The 24,383-nt window shown below is 43.2% G+C and overlaps 1 protein-coding gene across 1 annotated transcript in view; it reads left to right on the top strand.

Annotated features, from left to right (window-relative positions):
- LOC134586123 (arachidonate 12-lipoxygenase, 12R-type-like) overlaps window positions 1–24,383 on the top strand; it is a 102,860-nt gene that overhangs the window by 54,205 nt on the left and 24,272 nt on the right. Inside the window, exons 7-11 of the mRNA XM_063441634.1 lie at window positions 6,417–6,589; window positions 7,211–7,354; window positions 19,133–19,336; window positions 22,476–22,562; window positions 23,361–23,530. Coding sequence (XP_063297704.1) covers window positions 6,417–6,589; window positions 7,211–7,354; window positions 19,133–19,336; window positions 22,476–22,562; window positions 23,361–23,530 — 778 coding nt within the window. The remainder of the gene's footprint in view (window positions 1–6,416; window positions 6,590–7,210; window positions 7,355–19,132; window positions 19,337–22,475; window positions 22,563–23,360; window positions 23,531–24,383) is intronic.

Below are 24,383 nucleotides of genomic sequence, written 5' to 3'. Positions count from 1 at the left end.
ATTCCAAACTTAGCTCCATCTCCCTCTCACCCCTCAGCTTTATCTCCCGCTCCTCCACCCAGTCCAACCAGCTTCTCTTTACCCAGTTTTATCTCCCTATAACCCTTAGCCCCATCTCCATCTCACCCCTTAGCTCTATCTCCTTCTCCTCCACCCACTCCAACCAGCTTCTCTCTACCCAGCTTGGGGACAAGTTGCAGATCACATCGATATAATACTCAAGCACCCGAGACACAGGGGCCCCGCAGAGGCGAATTGCGGCCTACAAGCCACCGGGCTGACAAGCATTATCTCAGACCTCCTCCTCCCCCCTCTTGGCCGGTGGGGGTTATCCCGGTCCCAACTGGAATAGCCAAGTCAAACCCTGTGGTCAACGAGAGTCACTTACTTGCACGCAACTGGACCCTCCAAAATGGCGGGCAAGCATCCTCCAGCAGAGCTGACTCTAGTACCAACTAGCAGTGGCCTCAGCTTCTCTGTTGAACGCTCCTTGATTGCAGATTGAAGGTGATATTTACCAGATTCTGGGCTAAACTGGAAGCACGAGCAGTTTTTACAGCCTCCCAACAAGTGACTGCCGTTCAACAAACTACACTGCATGGCATGAGCGGGTCCTCCAGACAAGGAAGGTGAGCAAACTCCCTTTGGCAAGCCCTCATATTCACCTGGGCTAAAAGCCTGCCAAACGACGATCCGCTGTTCAGAAATGCCAGGCAAGCAAAATTGAGGCACTGGTCACCGCGGGCAGCTACCACTGCCGGAAGTAGAAGCACTTAAACAAGAGCCTGCAGCTTACAAAAGAGCACGGTGATGTTCACCCATAGGGATCTGGGAGACCAGGAAAGGTGCCGATATCAGCATTAACCCTAGCTGGGCCTAGTAATCCAGGGGTAATACCTCACTTGATCCCTCAAGATGGTGGATACTGCTCCAGAAGGGAACCAAGGCACTCGACTGCAAGCTTCACATCGAGGCTCCCACGCTACTCATACCCACCTCTGTGGACACTCCTTACACACTCTTCAAAACGTCTACACTTCGTTAACTACACGCTTAGTCTGAATCTATTGTTGAGACATGTATTCCTAGCCTGATTATATTATACCAAAACTGTGCAGAATATTCACGATGCCTCACCATGTTTATGCTATGTTATGTGATATACTTGCCATTGGGGCTCTGCAAGCATGTTTGTATTTCGGAGCACAACAAAAATAAAGAATTGTAAAAAAATAAAAAAAACCTGCTAACAGTTTAATTGATTTCCTTTCCTGAAGAAGTGAGTTTTCAAAGATTTTTTGAAGGAGTGGAGACTGAATGATAGTCTTACGGTGAAGGGACGGGAGTTCCACAGAAGAGGTGTAGCCCTGGAGAAATCTTGGAGGCGAGCATCAGATGTGGGAGTAGGGAAAGAGGATATACGTAGGCCTTTGGCAGAGCGTAGGGGCCTCAATGGGACATACTTGTGTATTAGGGAGGATAGGTAGGTTGGAGCAGCATTTTATAGGGACTTATAAACAAGCATCAGAATGTATCTCCCCTTAGCTCCACCTCCCTCTCTTTCTCCAATGTATTGCAATGAAGCCGTGGTCACCTGATGTATTTCAATGAGGCCATGGACACCTGATGTATTTTAATGAAGCCATGGACACCTGATGTATTTCAATGAAGCCGTGGTCACCTGATGTATTGCAGTGTAAAGGAGCTGCCTGATCTATTGCAGAAAAAGAGCAATGCCTTTAAGGGAGCACTACCTTTCTTTGTAACAGGAGCAGGAAACAGCAAGGATCCACTGGACTTAAAAATCACGATTTGCTTCACTTTATTGATTAACAAGTAAAAAACAATAAAAACATCTGAGTGCATTTAATACCAGTCCAATAGAAAATCTTGGGTGATCCTTTTCTTTGTCCAAGATGCATTTCTCCTGAAGGCTTTATCAGGAAACTAAAATCACAGGTGTTTACCTGAAGAATTTATCATTCGGGATATTGGTTTCCTGATAAAGCCTTCAGACGAAACACCTGTGGTTTTAAAGTCCAGTGGATCCTTGGTGTTTCCTTCTCCTGTTACAAAGAAGGTACTGTGGTGTGGAAAAAAGGTATGATTGTACACACATGGTGGCACTACCAATCCATCAAAAATTTCTGGGAGAGAATCATTCCCCTCATAAGTATCGCCAAATCCTGCGGAGATACTTCTCCTCCACACAAAAACCTTTTTGCCAAACTAGGTAATTTTTGTCTACAATCCTTATTGATACCCACTAAATCCCTTATACCCCTTCATTGGAGCTCACCCCAAGTCGCCTCCTTAACAGAATGGCAAAACAAAGTTGAGGATAATAAAAGAATTGAGAAACTCACGGTTTTCTCCCAAAATAACCACTCCACAATTTCTAAAATATGTCATCCTTGAATTGTTTATACTATCGTGTATCATACCTGTAGAGGAGCTCCCTGTACCCCGGCTGGGTACCTCTGCCAAGGATCACTTCCTAGCTGGAACCCGGGAAAACCGCAGTGTTTCAGCCCCAGTCTCTGTGGTTTGACTGGGGTCCTCCTGGATCCTCTCTATCCTGGAGCAGGATAGGGGACTAGCTCTATTCCCTCCTAGCATAAAACTACCCTAAAACATAATACAAACATATTATACATCCCCAAATAGCCCTAATCTGAGCGCCAAAGTTCTCCAAATAGCGCTCAGATTCATGCAGTTTAGGGGAAACTCCACTGTGTTAAAGTTCACGTGGTCCTATGCCTAAAATAGTTCCAGGGCGTTTGGTGCTTTTGCTGATCTACTGTCGGGAGCTCCTGCATCCGAAATATGGAGAAATTAGTTCCATAATGGTCGCATCGTGGGTTTGATAAATGAATCTAATGTCAACTCTGGGTTTTCATTGAGTAAGAGAACCCCCGCCCACTGTGATCTATATAACTTATTGACCATATCCGACTCTACAGATTCAGATAACATACAATCAGATGATGTAAATTCAGATAATATACAGTGAGATAATGTGAATTCAGATAATATACAGTCAGATAATGTATAATCAGATAATGTATAATCAGATAATGTCAATTCAGATAATATACAGTGAGATAATGTGAATTCAGATAATATACAGTCAGATAATGTATAATCAGATAATGTATAATCAGATAATGTCAATTCAGATAATATACAGTGAGATAATGTGAATTCAGATAATATACAGTCAGATAATGTGAATTCAGATAATGTATAATCAGATAATGTGAATTCAGATAATATACAGTCAGATAATGTGAATTCAGATAATATATAATCAGATAATGTATAATCAGATAATATATAATCACATAATGTATAATCAGATAATGTATAATCAGATAATGTGTAATCAGATAATGTGTAATCAGATAATGTGAATTCAGATAATATACAGTCAGATAATGTCAATTCAGATAATATACAGTGAGATAATGTGAATTCAGATAATATACAGTCAGATAATGTATAATCAGATAATCTATAATCAGATAATGTGAATTCAGATAATATACAGTCAGATAATCTATAATCAGATAATGTATAATCAGATAATGTATAATCAGATAATATACAGTCAGATAATGTATAATCAGATAATGTATAATCAGATAATGTGTAATCAGATAATTAGAATTCCATGAATGTAAAACCCAAAACCATTCCATGTCAGAGATCAGTCTCCAGAAATCAGGTAGTTTAGATTTCAATTATTAATTCTTATTGGATTAAATCCCATTCTTTGAGTCTTTATGAAAACAGTGAATGTATTTCTAAACTTTATACCAGTGGTTCCCAAACTTTTTAGTTTCAAGGCGTCCGTAATATTTCAATATTTTTTCAAGGTGCCCCAAATCATAACAAATTTCTAGGTCGTATACCTGTACAGCGCTGCGGCATATACTGGGCCCCTTTTTAGCAGAAATGTTTCCCTGTCAGGGGCGGATCCAGAATCTAATCTCGGGAGGGGCACTAGTAGATTAGTTAAATAAGCAATCCAGGCACAATAACCACTAAAGCAATCTGTGATTTAAGAATAGTTCGACAACTTACCTGGGGTCTGCCGGGATAGGGGCTGTAGTAGGGCATAGAAGCATGTGTGTGTGTGGTGCAATGTATGTGTGAGGGCTGCAATGTGTGTGGGGTGCAGTGTGTGTGTATGTGAGGTACAGTGTGTGCATGGGGATCCATTGTGTATTGTGAAGGATGTAGTATGTGTGTGTGTGTGTGTGTGTGTGAGGGGTGCAGTGTGTGGGGGTGCAGAGTGTGCATGAGGGGTACAGTGTGTGTGAGGGGGCAGTGTGTGTGTATATATGGGTACAGTATGTGTGTATTGAAAGCAGTGTGTGTGTGTGTGTGATGGGCACAGTGTGTGAGTTAGGGGGCAGTGTGTGTGTGCTCTGTTGGGGGGTACAGTGTGTTTCTGGGGCAGTGTGTGTGTGTATTGGGGCAGTATGTGTATTGGGGGCAGAGTGTGTATGAGAGGTACAGTGTGTGTGTGTGTGTGAGAGAGATGTAGTGTATATGGGAGCAGTGTGTGTGTATAGGGGTACAGTGTGTATGGGAGGCAGTGTGTGTGATGGGTACAGTTATAGGCGTGTGCATGGGTTGTGCCGGGTGTGCCTGGACACATCCTAATCCCCGCGGCCCACGCTGTGTGCCTCCATGGACCAGTCCACAGGCAGAGAGGGAGGCAGGAGAGGACCCGGGGAGCTCTTGCCAGCAGCTCTGCAGGGTTCCTCTCAGATCTCGCAAGAGTGAACTCTAGCCCTGCAGGCTAGAGTTCACTCACACTATGACCACCAGGGATGGCAGCAAGGATCCCCCCTCCCAGGCAAAAGGTAAAAAGGAAGGTCTGTTTCCTAATCTGTCCCCCTACCCCCACAGACCACAAGGGAACGAGCGGCACGTGCTTCCCTTGGGTGGCCGGCGGTTCAGATTGCCGAACGCCCACCAAGGGGAGCATTCATCTCCCGAACAGTGCCGGACCACCCTGATACTCCAATTAGAATGTTCACACCTCGCTAATGAGGTGTGAAAACCGCAGACAGCAGGGAAACGAGCGGCGTGGGCTGCCCCTGGGTGGCCGCCGGTTCGTATTACCGAACGCCCACCATAGGGAGCATTCGTCTCCTGAACCGACCTGTGTACACTGTCTTCGATCCCGGTGTCAGGGATCATCCTACCCACTCCCAACAGAGCTATAATCACTCCTACCTTTCCTTGTCCTACCCGCTCCCCAACAGAGCTATAATCCCTTGTCCCTGTCCCTTACCTTGGAGCTAGGAGGCTACGCTCATGGCTGCCCAGGAGAGCACTCTCCCCGGTGGATACCTGCATGGGGATATCCACCGGGGAGAGGGATGCGCGCCAGCAAAGAGAGTCCCTGGGGCTGTGAGTTGGCCACATGGAAGTCCGTGCCGACCAATGGGAGAGGGAGCGCCCATTCAAACTGGGTGCGTGCCACTCTCCTGGTTGGCCGGCACAAATAAAGCGCTGATTGCTTGTCGCAGGAAGCGAGCAACCAATCCGAGAAGGAACGCTTGTTCAAACGGGTTTTCGCACCTTTCCATCTGATTAGGCGCCATATCTTCTGATTGGGCTGAGAAACCCCCATCCTCCTCAAGCACGGATTGGTGCAGCCGAGTTTCGCGCCTTTTCTTCGGATTGGGCGGCGAAACTCCTTCCTCCCCCCTAACGCTGATCTCCCAGAGCAGGAGATGGTTATCTGTTCCCCAGCCCCCTCCTGTATGTGTTTTGTGTTGTGCTGGGGGTCTCCTGCGGGGGTCTGTGCATAAAAAGCTGTGGGCCCAATAAACATTGTAAAAACGTTGTATCCTGGAACTGTGTCCTGTCCTGTTACTGGGGAAATGGATCTGACCTACTCTAACCAGCCAGGTTACCCCGGTCCCAGTTCAGGTCGGTCTAAAAATGCCTCCAATAAGCATCAAACAGGTATCTCCGGCACTTGAAAATGGCTCTGTCCACTCTCTATTTCTGGGTCAGGATCTCTCCAGGTGTGGAGAAATCTTCTGCTTCAAAGTGTCCAGTGCTTGATAAAAATTAGAAAAGTTCCAAGGTGCTTCTTAATACCGACTGGTTTCTTCCTCAAAGACTTTCTCAAGGTAAAGCAAATCCCCAAATCTTACTTCTGCTGGAACAGTACCAGGGTACTGCTGGCACCCTAACCACTACAGTGGACTAAAGTGGTGTTGATGCTTGGAGTAATTATTCTAATTAATGGTAAGTTTGGTTGAGTAAAGGTGCTCGCTCCAGAATCACTGTGATGTTTATTATTATTTCGAATACTATTTATTTTTTTGACATGGATAATTACAATTAGCAGCCAGTGTCATGTTTTTTTTCTGTATTTTGTATTCCAGATCAGGTGTCTCAAATATGGAAGGAGGACACCTTTTTTGGTTACCAGTTTCTGAATGGAACAAATCCTCTGCAAATCCGGAAATGCCTCCAAATCCCAGACAACTTCCCAGTGGATGATAAAATGGTAGCTGCGTCTCTGGGGACGTCCACCTCACTCCAGGATGAATTACAGGTGGGAATGTCTCCTCGACTATGAAAGCCAAGTCTCAAGGAGAGTGAGATTAAATCATGTATTAAACTCACTGTAATTGACTGACCATGACTTAAACCACTTTATTTGTTTTAGTATATAATAACAGCAGAGATTCATGTGTGTTCCTTTTATTTTCCTGTTTCGCTTACTTTTAGAACATATATCGATCTATAGTGATATGTCGAAAAATATATTGTTACTTAGAATCAGCCCCAAGACTCGTAGAGCATTCATGCCCCCTGCACCAGTGGAGATAGTTTTGTATTTACTCGTTCTTTGACTTCCCTTTCTTTTCTCATTTAGCCACATATTTTGGCTCGTTACTTCTAAAATTTAGAGGTTATCTATAAATCACAACTATAACCTCTATGCACTCTGCATGTTCCCTTCTTTCGTTGTTGAAAAACTTTTAGATTGTTCTTCTGAACATTGTTTAGATTGTTCATCTGAATTATATTGATATATAGGAATACTTTGTTTAGTAAATCCTAACAGACATTGGGTGTGGGTACTGCCCGTCACATTATCCTTACTTCCTAACAAAACTCTGGGCCAGTCAGGCAGAAAAATGCATGAATCCCTTTTTATTATATTTTATAGAATGGAAACCTCTTCCTGGCTGATTACAAGATTCTTCAAGGAATCCAAGCCAATACCATCAATGGCCAACAACAATACCTCGCTGCCCCGCTGTGTCTTCTGTGGAAACAACCCTTGGGGGATATTGTTCCCATTGCTATTCAAGTGAGAAACCTGATATTTCTATTAGTATATTAACACGTTAATAAACAAAACTCTACTTAGCAACATATAATATAAAACTGAACACTATATTCAGTTATATATTTATTTACTGGCAATATCCATGGCAGCACAATGATAGGTAGCTCCTCTCTATTCATATTAAAACAAGAACCATTCTTTTAGTTCTCTTCCTTTCCCTTATAGGAGATTCAGGATACAATCTGTGCTAAGGTGTTCCTCTGAAGATTCCTCTCTAGTGACCAGGGGACTCCTTATTGTGACCCTAGGGGTAGCAAGCTAGTTCTGCTTAAAGTGGGCAAATAATACTTTAAATTACCAATTCAATTGCAAAATAAAAATAGAACGATAATGTGCATCCTACGGAATGGATTTAGTTTAGAATATTATTAATATCGGTGCTTTATAAATCTTCCGAATCTTATACTCAGAGTACTGATTTTAATCCAGACACCGAATGCATTTGGAGAATTAAAAAAACAATAAAATTTTAGTGAGTGCTTAAAAATCAATATGTGCAAAATATTTGCTTTTTGACGTGTCACAACACCTGTGCGAAACCAACGCTCAATATACTCTTGAAGTGCTCGTGCAACAAATATATTTGTTTATGTGCATAAAAAATCCTTAATAAATATCTTCAGAAATGTGTTAAAAATAAAACAAAACATTAAATCTTATAAAGTGCTTAGTGTGCTGAACAACTTTTCGTGCAAAATTGTAAACACATTAAAGCAGATATACCAGCCGTGGTTAAAGTGCATGTGAGGAAATAAATATTAGTGCCAATATCAGGATATAAAAGTTCTTTGGATGGTATTTACCTAAAGAAATATAAAAACAGAAAAATAGTGAAGGCTGTTTACAGAAGATAAGAAACAGATATCTCCCCATTGGATCCCTTTGGACCTTCGCTCACATTTATTAGAGCCTCACACCTGGCTCTAGTTTACACGCCTTGGAGTCTTTTTTGGGGGGGAATCTTTTCTTTCTTGTCTCTGGTTATATTAACTCCCAAGAATAAAAACAGATAACACAATCTAGTGCATACATAATATAGCAGCATAAAAGAGTATAAATTAACCACTCACATCTCCTGAAGAACTGGAGAATTGCTGCAGACTCTCGGGCCAGCCAGATTCCAACTGTATTTGGTTTGAGAATTGTTATAGCTCTGGACAAAATCTGTTGTTTATTGAATCACTCTACCAGATTTCCAAGACTGGCTGTAGAGGTTTTTTTCAATCTATGATGGAGATTGACAGCAGGATATTGTTTTTTTTTCTGAGGAGGAGTCATCTTTTCCTGCACTATCTCTGGACCCAGTCATTGTTGACTATTTGATATCACTGTTGATACCATTTGAAGGTCCTTATATATATATAAAGGAGTCAACAAAAATTGAGCCCTACTCAAGCTGTTTATTTAAGACCTCAGTAACAAAAGAGTAACTTTCCCAGTGCACGATACTATTATTAATCAAATGAATTGATTATGAAGGAATGAGATAAGAGACTTGGAGCACAAGGCAGAATCTCCTAACTAACTGTACCCCTTTGATTCCAATAAGGTTCTTCCAAGGACTCCGCACCTAAATGAAATGCTATAGTGGTCAGACTGGCTAAGTGTTCTACACTGCCATTAGGCAAGCAGGTTCTTCAAGTGACTTCATCCAATGAAGGATGACTTAAATGTGTCTAAAGCTTACATTGCAGCTGACTTAGGGTTATATACAGCCATACCAGAGCTCTCAAGACATGGAAAGATTCAACTGAGGAAAATATTAGAGAAGGAAGAAGCAGGTCTATGATTATTGACATTCTTCACGTTTTCAAGCAAGAAGCATATTTTGTGGACCTTGGTTAAAGTTCTAGTCAGGAACATGGTCCTGTGAGAATCAATCAGAAAAAAGTCTCAGCTATGTATACTTCAAGGTCTCTCTCAAACAAAGCGTGAATAGGTTTACATGTGATCGCTGTCAGGGTCTTCTTGGTTTTGTGATTTGCAAAATCTTGCTTTTACAGAAACAATACCTGGCCTCATGTATGAATTCTCTACCTAGTCTTCTTAATTCCATGGTGTCCACTAACACGTAGCTATGGGCAAGCTTTAGGACAGTATCTCTATATCACTATGAGACCTACAGCTTCCCATATCCTCAACCATACCGTGATTCTGCACCCACATAGGGATCCTTACTAGTAGGGTACTGATTAACAACAGCTTTGGAGAGTTACAAAGTGACCAGCAATGATCACAGTCCATTTGCAGTGTGCAGCAACAGACAACTTAAACTAGATTTCCCTGTTAGGGAAACAAAATCCAGGTAATCGAATAACTATAACGTAGACATTTGAATGGAAAGAATTTTTGGTTTCTTAAAGGGCACTCCAGGCACCCAGACCACTTCTGCTCATTGGAGTGGTCTGGGTGCCAACTCCCACTACCCTTAACCCTGCAACTGTAAATATTGCAGTGTTTCATAAACTGCAATATTTACATTGCAGGGTTAACTCCACCTCTAGTGGCTGTCTATTAGACAGCCACTAGAGGTCACTTCCTGGGTTCTAGCACAGGTTTCCTGTGCTAGAGCGTCGCTGGACGTCCTCACGCTGTGTGAGGACCTCCAGCGTCGCTCAAAACCCCATTGGAAAGCATTGAAATGATTTTTCAATGCTTTCCTATGGGGAGACGTAATGCGCATGCGCGGAATTTCCGCGCATGCGCATTAGGTCTCCTCGGCCGGTGAGCGAGATTAGTATCGCCCACCGGCCGACGTAATCACTAGGAGGAGCGTCGCGGAGGCGGAGACAGCGGCGAGGGACATCGCCGCTGTCCCAGGTAAGTGACTGAAGGGGTTTTCACCCCTTCAGTAACCGGGGATTGGTGGGTGGGAGGGAGAGGGACCCTCCAGTGCCAGAAAAACGGATTGTTTTTCTGGCACTGGAGTTTCCCTTTAAGTTTTGTTTGAAAAGTATAGATTTTCTATTTGGCTGAAATTTGTTAGCGCATCTGTTCGATTCGCCAAAATTCTATAAAAGCTTTTGTTTTGTTGCATTATTTAAAGCCAGATGCAAAAGAATAGAAAAAAATACAGCTGCAGTGGTTTTAAACTACAAATAATAATAATAATAAATAAACTAATGATAAGATATCTTCTAAGTCTTCTCTCTCTCTTTATCACTCTATCACCAGCTACTAGCTCTCTCAAAGCACAACCTAAACCAACCCAACTCGGCCAACAAATGATGCTGGTCCACTACCTCACACTCAGTGTTCCAGCATCAGGAAATGGTTAAAAGCTGTCTGTCAGATTTGTTTAATGTCTTAGATTAGTTTAATGTTGTAGGAAATGGACAAATGATTGCGTGTAAAACACTTCCTGGCCCTGCATGATGATTGGTCTGTGATTGTTGTCACAGGATTTGTCAGAAAATGCTGGTCTCTCATTGGCTGCATGTGATAATAAATGAACAAATAGAACCAAATGAAAATTTGAAGAATTTGTTAATTCGCTAAATTTTGATTTTGCATTTGGTTTTGTCCAAAAATGAGCAAATAAATACATTTTCAGTCAGTTTAATGTTCAACTGAAAACAATTCCACGTCTACTAACAAGCAAATACTTCAAGGTTAAACTCACAAAACACAGGCTTCACCAACTTTTATATTATCAGCACCTTTGGTCTGTTCCTCAGTCCCTGCTGCAAATGTAGCTATTACAGACATTCCATCATGCAAAAACTAACTTCACCAGCAACAACACCCGCATCCCTTGCACCCCCCTCCCCTTTCCACACGAGCCCCCACATATGCACATAAACACAGCCAACATACTTGTATGAACAAGTAAATTATATTTTATTATGACAGAACACAACAACTATTTACACACTCTATCAACACGCGCACGTATGCACACACCTTGACACACTGACATACAGACATACACACAGATATACACACTGACAGACTGGCATATACATGCTGTGGCAAACTTCACGAACACATGGGAACTGAGTTGGAGGCCATCTTGTTCGCGAGAATGCAGGCAGCAGTGTTTGGTCATTGAGTTCATGGAACTACAATCGGACACTTTTACTCCCGAACACCGCTGAACTTTGACGAACGCCTGCTTCTTATCCACACATGTCGAGAGAGTGTCATTCGGTAGGGTTGTTCGTATGAACCATGCAAACAATTGCTACCAATAAGCCAGAGGATGCGTTCGGACAATACATGGAACTCCCGAAAGTGACCGGCCGCTACCACTGAATCCCTTGAACTAATTTAGGCAGACACCTCGTGTGCGATCGGTCAGGATCCCAGTGGCAGTTTAGCTTTGTTCGTGGGATCTGAGCACTATTTGGACAACTTGGGTGCTCAGATCCCAGCTATCTGGGGATATACAACTTGTGGGGGTTCCTATATGTATTATATGCATTATTATGTGTTTTTCATATTTCATGATTTTAGTCTGAGTCATGCTGACACTGTACTTTCTGGGCATATTGTGAGTGTGTTTATGGGTGTGTTCACTGTTCTCTGATTTTGTATATAAGCGGGCCATTTGGCTGGATTAAACAGATCTTCTTCACCCTTCACTAAGCCTCGGCTCGTGTTTGCGTGATACCACGGTTACCCCTGCGGCAATACCTATAATCACTGGCAGCTATATTGACTCTGCAGCTATCACAACCAGGAAGGGGCAACCACAGGCAGCACTAACCCATCTTCAGGAGGGTATACCGCCACACACACCTTGGCACAGATATACCCACACTGACACATACACACATATACACTCACTTGCACATTCACACATTCAGATGCACACTGACACATACATACAGATACACATACTGACTGACACAAACACACAGATACACACACTGGTGCATACACATACTCCGATACACACCGACACACACTGGCATATACACAAACTGACATACACACACAGATACAATTTGACATACATACACGAGTTATAATAATTTGATTTGCAGCAAACCTCCTATTAGCTTATCTTTTGTGTCCTGGAGGGTGGCTTGCTTGGGGTGAGGCTGATGGGAGTGAGCATGTAGGAACTCAGTCCAGCCTCTCATCTGCCTTCATGCTGCCTGTGGCCTCCAGCCAGTTCCTCCCTCTGACCCTTTTAAGGTAGGACAATTTGACAGGCTGTTACAGGCTATCACTTGCTCCCAGCTGGCAGATACTACAGGGGTCCGGTCAGGCTCTTCAAGGGCTGATGCACCCGACTGTTGTTTAGGAAAAACCCACCCATTGGGTGGATAATCTGATGGGGGCAGTTATTGGGGGCATTTATCATGTGTAATATCCTGCAAATCACACACACAATCTGACATACATTGTATGTTAAATTGTGTCATTTCTGGGATATCATATATGATTTACGGGTGTCAGGGAGCTGCATTAAAAATTGAACCACCGAGTCTGAATTTAGCTTTCTGCAACGGTCTCTCTTCTTCTAAATGCCAACCAGCCATGAGTTTATGTAACTTGCTGCTAATACTCCCTGTTTGGAGTCAGTTTGAACTCTCGGCCGGGATTCTTCCTCTTTGTTTTGTAGTTGTATAGAAACTTCCAGGTGGATTTCAAGCTTATTTCTCCAAATGATCAGTGCATAATGTCCATACATGTCTTGGTCTGCCCAAAATTACTACGAGTCACACTACTGTCAGCCATCTGCCACCATTTTAATTCAGCTCACTATATTATACAGTAAAAAATATATAGTTATGTGAGCGCTCCAATAAGACAAATTAAATAAAATGTAACACCCCACTCCAGCAACGAAAATGTTAATTAAACAGATACAATGTATTCAACGCCCTGCGTCTGATAAAAAAATTGAAGAGGTCCCTTCTATTATAAAGAAAATTAGGAGCCACAATACAAGTAAAGGTACAATCCACTGGGTTATAATTGGCAGGTAATAAAGTGCCTTTTATTTAAAGAACTTAAAATATATATATATACAGCTATCTAACAATAGACCTGCAAGATACAATATAGCAATGTTATCTCATGGGTAGAAACATCAATAGACACGGCAGACCATACTCAAAATAATTTGCAATAATGTAGATCAGCAGTTCTGTATAACTCCAGTGAGGGACCCCTCCACTGGAGTAAACACAAGTATAAAGATTCAAACACCTAAAAATGTCCGTGATGTTAATGATCAAATAAAAATAGGACAAAAAACAGCAGAAGGGGTATGGAGTTCTAAAACCAAGCAGGCTAATGTGACTGGGTGCTGCACAGGGGCTCCCAAGTCGGAAACTGTGGGAGTAGCTAGGAGCAACTTACCCTGTTCGCCACACCACACGCCTGGCTCTGGGAGCACACCAATGGACCCGTCAAACTGGAACTGATATGTGCTCGCTTTGGTCCGTCATTATCAAAAACAGGGAGCCACAAACAGGGTCAAGGAAGTCGTGCCGGTGTAGCAGTGCAGTGAAACGATGAACTCGTGATCTACGCGTTTCGTCTGTAATACAGACTTTATCAAGACTGGTGTTCATCAGGTAAAAGTCCAGCTTATATATCAATCACTCAGGGATACTAATTACAATAAAACATGACGTCAGAAAGAGTTTGGGTTACAGTTGCCCCAGGCAAGCTGAGGGTTGGACCGTAGAAAGGATGCTCCTAGCGCTCACCAAGGACCATCAGCAACACACCAGACACCATAAGCACTGCAGACTCCACAAACCGCCGCAGCTTGGTTGGGGTCTCGCCGTCTCCTACCCACCCTGGACCTACGACAAGGCTCCAGGTTCCAGTGCGTGAACCTCTCTTTTCCCAGAGAGCGAAGCAGGAACATGAACAAGCTCTCACAAGAGCTTAGCGAAGCTAAGGGAGTATGAAGAACATAGCAATCCCTGTAGTGGTTATAGCTGTCCCCTCCAAACACAAGTCGAGGCTGCGAGTTGAGGGTCAAGTAGGACTGGTTTAATGAGCATACAGGTCTTTCTTATATACACATTTTCCCACAAGGTTACTACCCACGTGGCCCTTGTGGAACAGAGGACACAAAGTTACAACAGCCAATCAACACAGTACAGTATAGTCAGACACTCCCAGCTAATGCACACAAACCCTCCCCTCTGCCTGTGATACAATTACCAAACACAATGGACTAACTTAATTATCACAGGCATAAAATATACAGTTTTACCCCAAAACAACAACATATCCCCACAAATCATACATCCCCGGATAGCTCTGATCTGGGCAAACAACATATCCAAAAGTCACCCAGATCAGAGCAAGGGTTCCCGAATTACATGGAAGTCATATTTCATATTTCGGTCTATTTCACATGGTTCAAATGCAGTTCAAATGCACGAACGGGGCTGTTCGTGCAAATAGCCAGAGTTAAAGTGGTGTTTGAAATGTCAAACACCGTTCGAGTCCCGCCGAAGTGTCGAAGTTCCAGAGAAGGTAAGGTTCAGCGTTGTTCGTGCCGTCGCGTGTCCGATTTGAGTTCAATGAACTCAACGGTAAAACACAGCTGACCGCATTTGACTAAACAAGATAATAAAATTGTTTCAAATTGTTTTATCTCAGATTAATTTTAAACAGGCCAAAAATAAACATTACAGAGTTTAGCTGGGCCCTATGTTGCACCTCCATCGAGATTTCGAAAAAAACCACCACAACAGAGATTCAGAAACTGTGAAGCAATGTTTGACCTCCAGGAGAGAGATAATACATGTGGGCAGTAGTGGGATTCAAAAATGTTAGTAACTAGTTCTGACTTTTCATATGTTTCCAACTCCACAGGATTGGCCCAAGACATTGTGCTGCCTGGGATCAATACTCCCCCCCCCCCCCGCCCCCCCCAAGTCATGTGAGCACACACAAGCAGATTGACGCAGCCACACATATATACCCCGGTCGTCAAAAACACCTGGGGGGCAGGGTAATGCTATTAATGCAGTAAATACATAAACCTTAAATATCATGCCAATGAGAAATAAATGCATCAATCCTGAATATCATGCCAAAGAGCAGTAAGTTCTTATAAGTTGTATATAATGAGCCACGTGTGTCTCCTGTGTCATCTCTCTGCCCCAGCCTTTCTGTGCCATCATTCTGCCCCTAGCCTCCAAGTGCCATGTCTCTGCCACGAGCCACTCTGTGCCATGTCTCTGCCCTAAGCCTCTCTGATAGTGTGTGTGTGGGAGGGTGACTGTGTGTGGGAGGGTGACAGTGTGAGGGGGATGGTGACAGTGTGTGAGGGGGACAGTGTGTGGGATGGTGATAATATGTGTGGAGGGGAACAGTGTGTGTGGCTGGTGATAGTGTGTGTAGGTGGTGACAGTGTGTGTGGATGTAACAGACTTTTCCCCTCTCTGACCGGTTGTCAGTACCCACCTTGTTCGTATTCCTAATAAAGATGAGTGTTCACCTTTTACACCCCCGAACACCGACCACCCCCTGGCTTGTTAACTTCATAAGAGTAATTAGCTCAAGTGCTTTCCCTGGGTGGCCGCCAATCATATAAGCGAACACACATGCTCGAGTGAATGGCGTCCATTTTGTCTCCCGAACTCAGGCAGCAGAATATGGTCATCGAATGTGTGGAACTCTTTTTGGCTACGTGATCCCATGAACCCCGGGGAAAACTGCACTGCTGCCCGTTCCGCTCCTAGACAAGTTAGAAGAATGCCGTTCGGGAGAAACTACCGACTAGGAGAAGCATTTGCTCCCTAAAAACCATTGGGAGCATTGGTTGGTGTTCACACAGGAACTCACGAAAGTGGACCGGCGGCCATTGCCTCTTTATGTATGGTTCCCTGTAACTGAGAGATTATTTAGTTACCGGTCTTTTACTCAATTATCTCCCAGACACAGGGACATCTGTGCATAAAAAGCTTATGGCTTAATAAAGTCGTACTCCCAGAATTGCTGTTACTAGGGAGGGATAGAGCTATTCACTTCACAGCGCCTTGTTCCGGAATTCCAGTTACTATGGATCCAGCTGAGAAAAGTCCTGGTCAGGACTAGAGTTTCACCACAGTGGGTGGTGACAGTGTGTGTGGGATGGTGACAGTATGTGTGGGAGGGTGACAGTGTGGGGGATGGTGACAGTATGCGTGGGGGGGGGTGACAGTGTCGGGATGGTGATATTATGGGGGGATGGTGACAGTCTGGGGAGAATGGGGACAATATGGAAGGTGGTGAGTGTGGAGTGATGGTGACAGTGTGGGAGGTTGTGACGACTGTGTGGTAAGTGGTGACAGTAAGAGGGGGATGGTTACAGTGGAGGGCAGGTCACAGTGTGGGAATAAGTGACAGTGTGGGAAGTGGTAACTGTGGGGTGAATGGTGACTGTGTGGGAGGATGGTGACAGTGGTGGTGGTGACAGTTTAAAAAGTAGTGACAGTGGGGGGATTATAACAGTGGTGGTGGTAGTGTGAGGGGATGGTGACAGGAGAGGAGGTGGTAAAGTGGGAAGTGGTGACAATGGGGGGAGATGGTGACAGTGGGAGTGGTGGTAGTGTAAGGGGATGGTGACAGTGGGGGTGGTGGTAGTGTGAAGGGATGGTGACAGTAGTGGTGGGGGTAGTGTGAGGTGATGGTAACAGTGGGGGGTGGTATTGTGTGAGGATGGTGGCACTGGTGGGGTGGTGACAGTGTGGGTGGTTGTGACAGTGGGAAGTGGTGACTGTGGGGGAGATGATGACAGTGGTGGTGGTGGTAGTGTGAGGGGATGGTGACAGGACAGGGGGGAAGGTGGTGACAGTGGTGGTGACAGGGTAAGAAGTGGTGGCAATGGGCGGCTGGTGACAGTCGGTATGGTGGTAGGTAAGGAGATGTTGACAGTGGTGGTGGTGGTGGTAGTGTAAGGGAATGGTAATCGTGGGAGTGGTGGTAGTGTGTGGGGATGGTGACAGTGGGCGTGGTAGTGTGTGGCTTAGTGAAATTAACATTTTTTTTGTGTGTATTCCATTCCCTGCTGGTCCAGTGGGCTAGGTATCCAGTCTGTCAGAGCCTCTCTGTCTGCAGCTCCACCGAGTGCAGAGCTGCAGACCATGGAGTAGAGATTTCACTATCTCCGGCCATTCAGAGCTCTGACACATCACGTCCCGGAGATCGTAGATCCCTACTCCATGGTCTGCACCCGGCGGAGCTGCAGACAGGGAAACTCTGAATGACTGCATGGAGGGGCCCCGCCCCCAGCGGTATAAAGGACCAGCCGCCTGGCCCCCTCTTGGTGTTGGTTCTCGGTCATGGACTGAGGACCCGACACAGCAGCCATTTTAATCACCGGTTTTGCAAACTTGTTAAATTTTAGTAACAGGTTTATGCAAACTGGCTGAATCCCACCGCTGCATGTGGGTTAAGGCATGCTAAAGTTTCTAGTATACATATTGAAAAATTATACTTATTTTTAGGCGCTCAACCAGCATAACTATAATTTCTAACCTGTGTTTTATGTGTTTAGTATGAGGGTACAACACAAATGTGTCTTTTTAATGCATCTTTATATATATGAATAATACTGTATAGGTGGTTGGGAAATATTTTTTACATTTTTTATTTCCCCTCATACTCCTGTTTTATTTAGCGCTTTTATATTCAAACTTTTGAATTCCAGTATACATATTTCCATTAAAAAATAATTAAAAAGTACAGAATAATAGAATTTAGTCAAGGTGTCATTTTATATAAATTTGAACAGAAAATTCCCTATAGTCAACACTATTTATTTGAATATTGTTGAAAATCAAGGTAAATATTATACATTGATAACATTTTTAATAATATTTGAATTGAATGGAAGCAGTTTGTTTATTCTGAAGGGTAATGTACACTGATCAGCCAAAACAGCTCTAAGGCATCTAGTCACAGACTCCACAAGACCTCTAAACGTGTCCTGTGGTATCTGCACCAAGACATTAGATCCTTTAAGTCCTGCAAGTTGCGTGGGGGGTCAGAGCTCCATGGATTAGACTTGTTGTTCCAGCACATCCCACCAATGCTCAAAGAGATTGAGATCTGGGAATTTGGAGTATGGCAGGGTGCATTAGCCTAGTGAAAGAGGCCATGGAAAATGAACACCATTACCATAAAGGGGTACATGTCAAAGTAACATCCAAATGAATGCAAGGACCCAAGACTTCCCAGCATAGCATTGCCCAGAGCATAACACTTCCTCCGCCATCTTGCCATTTTCCCATAGTGCATCCTGCTTCCATCTCTTTCCCAGGTAAACAACGCACACATGAACCTGGACATCCACCTAATCTAAAAGAAAACATAATTCATCAGACCAGGCAACCTTCTTCCATTGCTCCATGGTCCAGCTCTGATACAAACATCCCAATTAAAGGTGCTTTAGAAGGTGGACAGGACAGCTACGCAGCTTCACAATGAATCCACTGCGTGTTCCTACACGTTTCTATCTTGTGTAATCAGACCAGATGAACTAGCCTTCGTTCCCCACATGCATCAATAAACCTTGGGCTCCCATGACCCTGACGCCAGTTACATGCACCACTTTTGGTAGGTACTAACTACTGCATACTAGGAACACCCTATGAGACTTACTGCTTTGGAGATGATATGAACCAGTCATCTAGCCATTACTATTTGGCTCTTGTCAAAGTCACTAAGATAGATCTTTTCTTTGCCCATTTTTCCTGCTTCCAACACATGAAATTCAAGAACTGACTTGATGATGTTGCCATTTAGTCTATAACTATGTCTCTTTTATTCCAGTTGGGTCAAACCCCAGGTGAAGACACCCCTATTTTCCTGCCCAGTGACCCTGAGTGGGACTGGACCTTGGCCAAGATGTGGGTGCGCAATGTTGACTTCCAGGTTCATGAAGCTTTATCTCACTGGCTTTACACCCATCTCTTCGCTGAGGTCTTTACTATTGCAACCACCAGACAACTTCCGATGGGCCATCCAGTTTACAAGGTAAGAGATTACATGGCCAATTCACACTTACTGTAAATATTATCTTCATTCCTGTGGAATATTCTCTTATTACTACAGAGTGATGAGATCTGTAACAGAGCTTCCTGTACCCCGGTTGGGTACCTCTGCCGACGGATGCTCCTAGTGCTTACCGAGGGCTCCAAGCACTTTTCCAGACACCATAAGTGCTGCTGACCCCATTAACCGCCGCAGCTTGGTTGGGGTCTCGCCATCTCCTACCCACCCTGGACCTACGGCAAGGCTCCAGGTTCCAGTGGGTGAACCTCTCTTCCTTCAGAGAGCGAAGCAGGAACAGCTCTTAGAAGAGCTAGTGATTATTCAAGGGAGTATGAAGAGCATAGCAATCCCTTGTAGCAGTTTCCCCCAATAAGAGACAGAACTCAGTATTGAGGGTGAAGTAGAACAGAGGGTTTATTGATACAGGCTTGCTTTATATACAATTTTCCCAACAAGGTTGATTCCCAGCTGGACCTTGTTGGGCACCAGACACAAAACATACAGGCCAATCAGAAACAGTTTGATCATGAATAACACTCCCACATACTGTACACAATCCCTGTGCCTGTGATATAATTACTGAAGAGAATGGACTAACTCAATTAACTCTAACAGAAAAAACATACATTTTTACAAAGTCTGAAAAACACCCCAAAACACTACATATCCCCTGATCTGGGTTAAAAACATATCCAAAAATAACCCAGATCAGAGCAGGGGTTCAAAAGATTCATGGAAGTCTCTTTTGACCGACCGCACGCATGGTTTCATGCCCAAAACAGTTCCAGAGAATTTGGCCTTGCGTCCGGTCTATTTCCAATGGCTAAGTTCAGAGAAGGTAAAGTTTCTGCGGTGTTCGTGCCTGCGCATGTCCGATTTGAGTTCCATGAACTCGGCGATAAAACACCAATGACCTTGTTCGACTGAATAAAATAGCTGCCGCCACATGTTCGAATGTCAAATTGCGGCCACTTCGACTACTTCGACACTTCAGCTGTTTTCGAAGTGACACTTCGAAAGTGCAAATCCTTTCCAATAATTTCTGAAGGGGCAGAAACAGTGCTTTAAACCCCAATAAGTCACAGGGCCATAATCTCAAGGCAAAAGGCTGGCCAGGAATCCTCTCCAAAAACCAGTGGCGAAGTGGCTTTTGCCACAAGATCCAACTGGTGTATATTTTGTGCAAACCTCTTGTGTTTCCCCTTTTTATCCTTTGTTGCCTTTTTATTTTCTTGGTGGTGTTATAGCCACTCTATATTTTGGTTTCTTTGCAACAAGGTGGGACCTGGGAGGCCTGGAGGTGACTTGAACCTCTGTGACAGGTCAGCAGAACCCTCTAGGAAGCCAGTGGATAACACTGACAGTGTATACCTCCCTCCCATTGTAACATAACATTGCAGTTACTGACTCCTTCTAGACAAGTCTCTGCTGTTCTCGTTTGTTAGACTGTAATTTTCCTGCTTCCTTCATCACACAAACTCAATACCCTGATAGATCAGCACTCACAGCACACAGTTACAATGATATCCAGGTCTGTGCAATCTGTAACCATGATTCCACACTAAACTGATATGTACAGTTGGGGAGAATAGGGAGAAAATAAGGGTATGGGAGAAAAGCACAGACCATAACAAGGGACAATATTACAGGACACGGCAATGGGGAGAAGGCAACTAGCAGGGGAGTAGGTAGAAGACATAAGGTAGAACAATGGGAAGGCACAAAGACTTCAGGATACAAGAAGATGATTTTGATTAGGATCTTTTGTTGTCAAATTCTGTGTGAATCGTAACTCCTTACTTCAGTTTATGGCTATTTCCCTCAGTGTAAGTGCTGGATTTGTGTGAAGGCAGGAAATAACAGATAGCAAATGGTTCATTATATCTGAAAACAGCAAAACAATGTTATGACACAGAGATTATAATGAACTGGATTTAAATTAGGTGAACGGCCCCTTACTGCACTTGGTTAGAGTGCAATCCATTGACAGGGATCATGGATCTCTAAACCCTCGGCCTACAAAAAACATAGATAAAATAAATAAATAGATGCTAGAGGACCACGGGTTACCCAACTGATTACCTCCACTATTACCTTCCTTTAGCCACTCTATAACCATCAGCACAAGTAAATACCCATTCCCCCAGTAACCAGACGAAACATGTCTCTGGGAGTCAACTGAACTCAACTGATCTGTTTAATGGAACATGGTAAGCCAAGTTATACACAGACCCTCAGCAGGGGGTCTCCATATAATTACACAAAACCTTCACCAATGGGAATACAGAACAGGTCACAGAGAAAGAACTACAAAGCAATAAAGTGATTCCTTACACAAGTTACCACCTCCCCTTGTGCCAACACACCATGACAGCAAAAGGTTATCTTGGTTGGACCCCATGTCCCTTCAGAGCCATCTCTGGTTACATCAACACAGCCCGTCACTGTAGTAGATAGACTTGCTGGCTCCCACAGCAGGTGGTCACTCACAGGGCAGCATTTAACTTGATTAAAACGCAGTACAACGCAATACATTTCACTCCTAACTATACTTTATAGTTTATAGAGCTGCTGCCCCCCCCCTTTGTTGACCCACAGCTGCATATACAGACATACACACCGCTCTATGTAGAATACAGGTACACACACACTGCTCTGTGTATAATACAGGTACACAATACAGCGATATCTAGACACACGGAGATCAGTCCCAAAAATGGTGCCGCAAGCTTGTTGCCCGCACCAAACAAATCAGGCCATCCATCACATATCTCCCCCAATAGAAATAGAAAGACCTGTGGCCAGATCCACAACGGGCCTGAAACAAGTCTGTTGGACCCCCTGAGTCCACAGTACAAGTCCTTAGGGGTCCAATGAGACTGGACAAGTGGGTGGGCACATGTGGCCATGGTACCCAGTGACCGCGTTTCATCACAGGAACGTTCAGTAATCTGATCCTAATATTCACAGTGACGAAGTGTACCAATACATCCGGCCTATTAACAGAGAGCACTCTATTATCACTTTGTAAACCATATGATAACTCCCACCACAAAGTATTTAATACAACAATGCAGAGACTGCTATGGAGATGTAATTGTATGTATTTCTCTCATTGCAGCTCATTATCCCTCATCTTCGATACACTCTGATGATCAATGTTCTCGGTAGACAAGCTCTTTTCAATCCTGGTGGAACGTTTGATCAGGTGTGATCCATCTACTGACCTCTCATGTAGTCTGTTTATAATTAGGGTGATAAAAAAAGGATATTCCTTTTTGTAACTGTTGGTTAAAGCAGGATTAATCAGAAAGTGACTCTAATAACTAAATTATATTTGTAAATCTAAAAAAAAAAAAAAAGTGTGATTGGCAACCTGAGGTATAAAACCAAAAAACCAAAAACTGAAAATTGCAAAACCAGAGTGACTGAGAAGAAAAGAGATAATGTATAAATTTGTAAAAAGTTGGGGATACAATCTCACAGACTAGGCATAATGAATGGATAAGAATGTAGAGCATGCATCTCCCCTGTCCTTTGTTTCTTCAAAGTTCCAGACTCCTGAGAAAGGCTAAATCCTTATTAATCTGCTGTTCATACAGATTAATATATAATCCATTCAGATTAAATAAATTCTCCCCAGCCTCACAGAGTTCATAATAATTGTAGTTACTATATACGTTGTGCTCAAAGCATAGTGTAAGTTGGTTTACTGGAGCACTTCCATACCATCATTTCCCATCTGTTGGAGATCCCCCGGTAGACTCGTCAATAAATATCTCTTTATGTAAAATGAAAGCCTTGTTGTTACATATCATTTTATGGTAAGATATTTAACCTTTGCTGTAACAATCTTTAGTACAAAACAGGAAGAATACCAGATGGTCATAATACAATCATATAATTAGCTAATCACTTAACAACTTCAATCGAGAATTTTCAATATTGATGTCTATTTCTCTAGAAAGATGTCACTATATCTCTTATTTGATATATGTATATTCAGATTATGACAATTGGAATCAAAGGAATGCAGGCTCTTTCGAAGAAAGTAGCAGCAGAGTTGACATACGACTCCCTCTGTGTCCCTAAAGATATCGAGAACAGAGGGATGGAGTCCATCCCAAATTACTTCTACAGAGACGATGGGATGAAGATCTGGCTGGCCATAGAGAGGTAACCATGCTTTGTCTAAATCAAACAGATCTGCAGCAGAGTTTCAAGTAAGGGGTCGCTCCAGTTCTCTCATACGTTTTATTTAATTGCATTGATAGTATTGTGCTCCACCACCATCTGGCCATTACTGTACTGGATTTCACCTACATGAAGATTCACTAATGCAGAAAACTAGTTATAGGTTTAAATTTAGAAGCTTTTCATTGTGGTGGTTTCAGGGGGCAGCAGATTTCATGCTTTTTTTTAAATCTATAATTCTGGTCTTTTCATACCAGGACACACATTGTGGTCACAGGTAAAAGACCTCCAAACCTCTCTTTTGATATATTTATGTTCAGATTATGATATTTGGAATGAAAGGAGTGCAAGCTCTTCTGAAAAATGCAATGATAGATCTGACAAACGAATCCCTCGGTGTCCCTAAAGATATTGAGGGCACTGTTACATTACTTTGTGATACAAATGTGAAAAGATAAAAAATGCGCAGACTTCAATACCTGTATATCTTGGAACATTGTTTGATACGCTGATGTGGCGTCTATCCTACATGTCTTGTAATATTTTATGCGCAATAAAATAAAGAATTAAGATATTGAGGGCAGAGTGGTGGAGTCCATTACAAATTACTTCTACAGAGACGATGGGATGAAGAACTGTTTAGCTGATCATCAATCATGTTATAAAAAGCCATTTGCTCTATGCTATCAGCCCTCTTTACCTTGGCACAGCCTCAAAATAAACTGACCCACCATTTAAAATCTCTTTTGAGGAGACATTACTCTCATCACTTCCAGGTGACCAGTTCTTACCCAGAATTAATTTCTAAAATTATAATGTACATTTAATGTGTTAT

Source organism: Pelobates fuscus, chromosome 1, assembly GCF_036172605.1.
Source record: "Pelobates fuscus isolate aPelFus1 chromosome 1, aPelFus1.pri, whole genome shotgun sequence".
In the NCBI taxonomy this organism is placed as follows: Eukaryota; Metazoa; Chordata; class Amphibia; order Anura; family Pelobatidae; genus Pelobates; species Pelobates fuscus.
The sequence above is the reverse complement of the archived record's forward strand: the minus strand, read 5'-3'. Positions and strand labels throughout refer to the sequence as shown.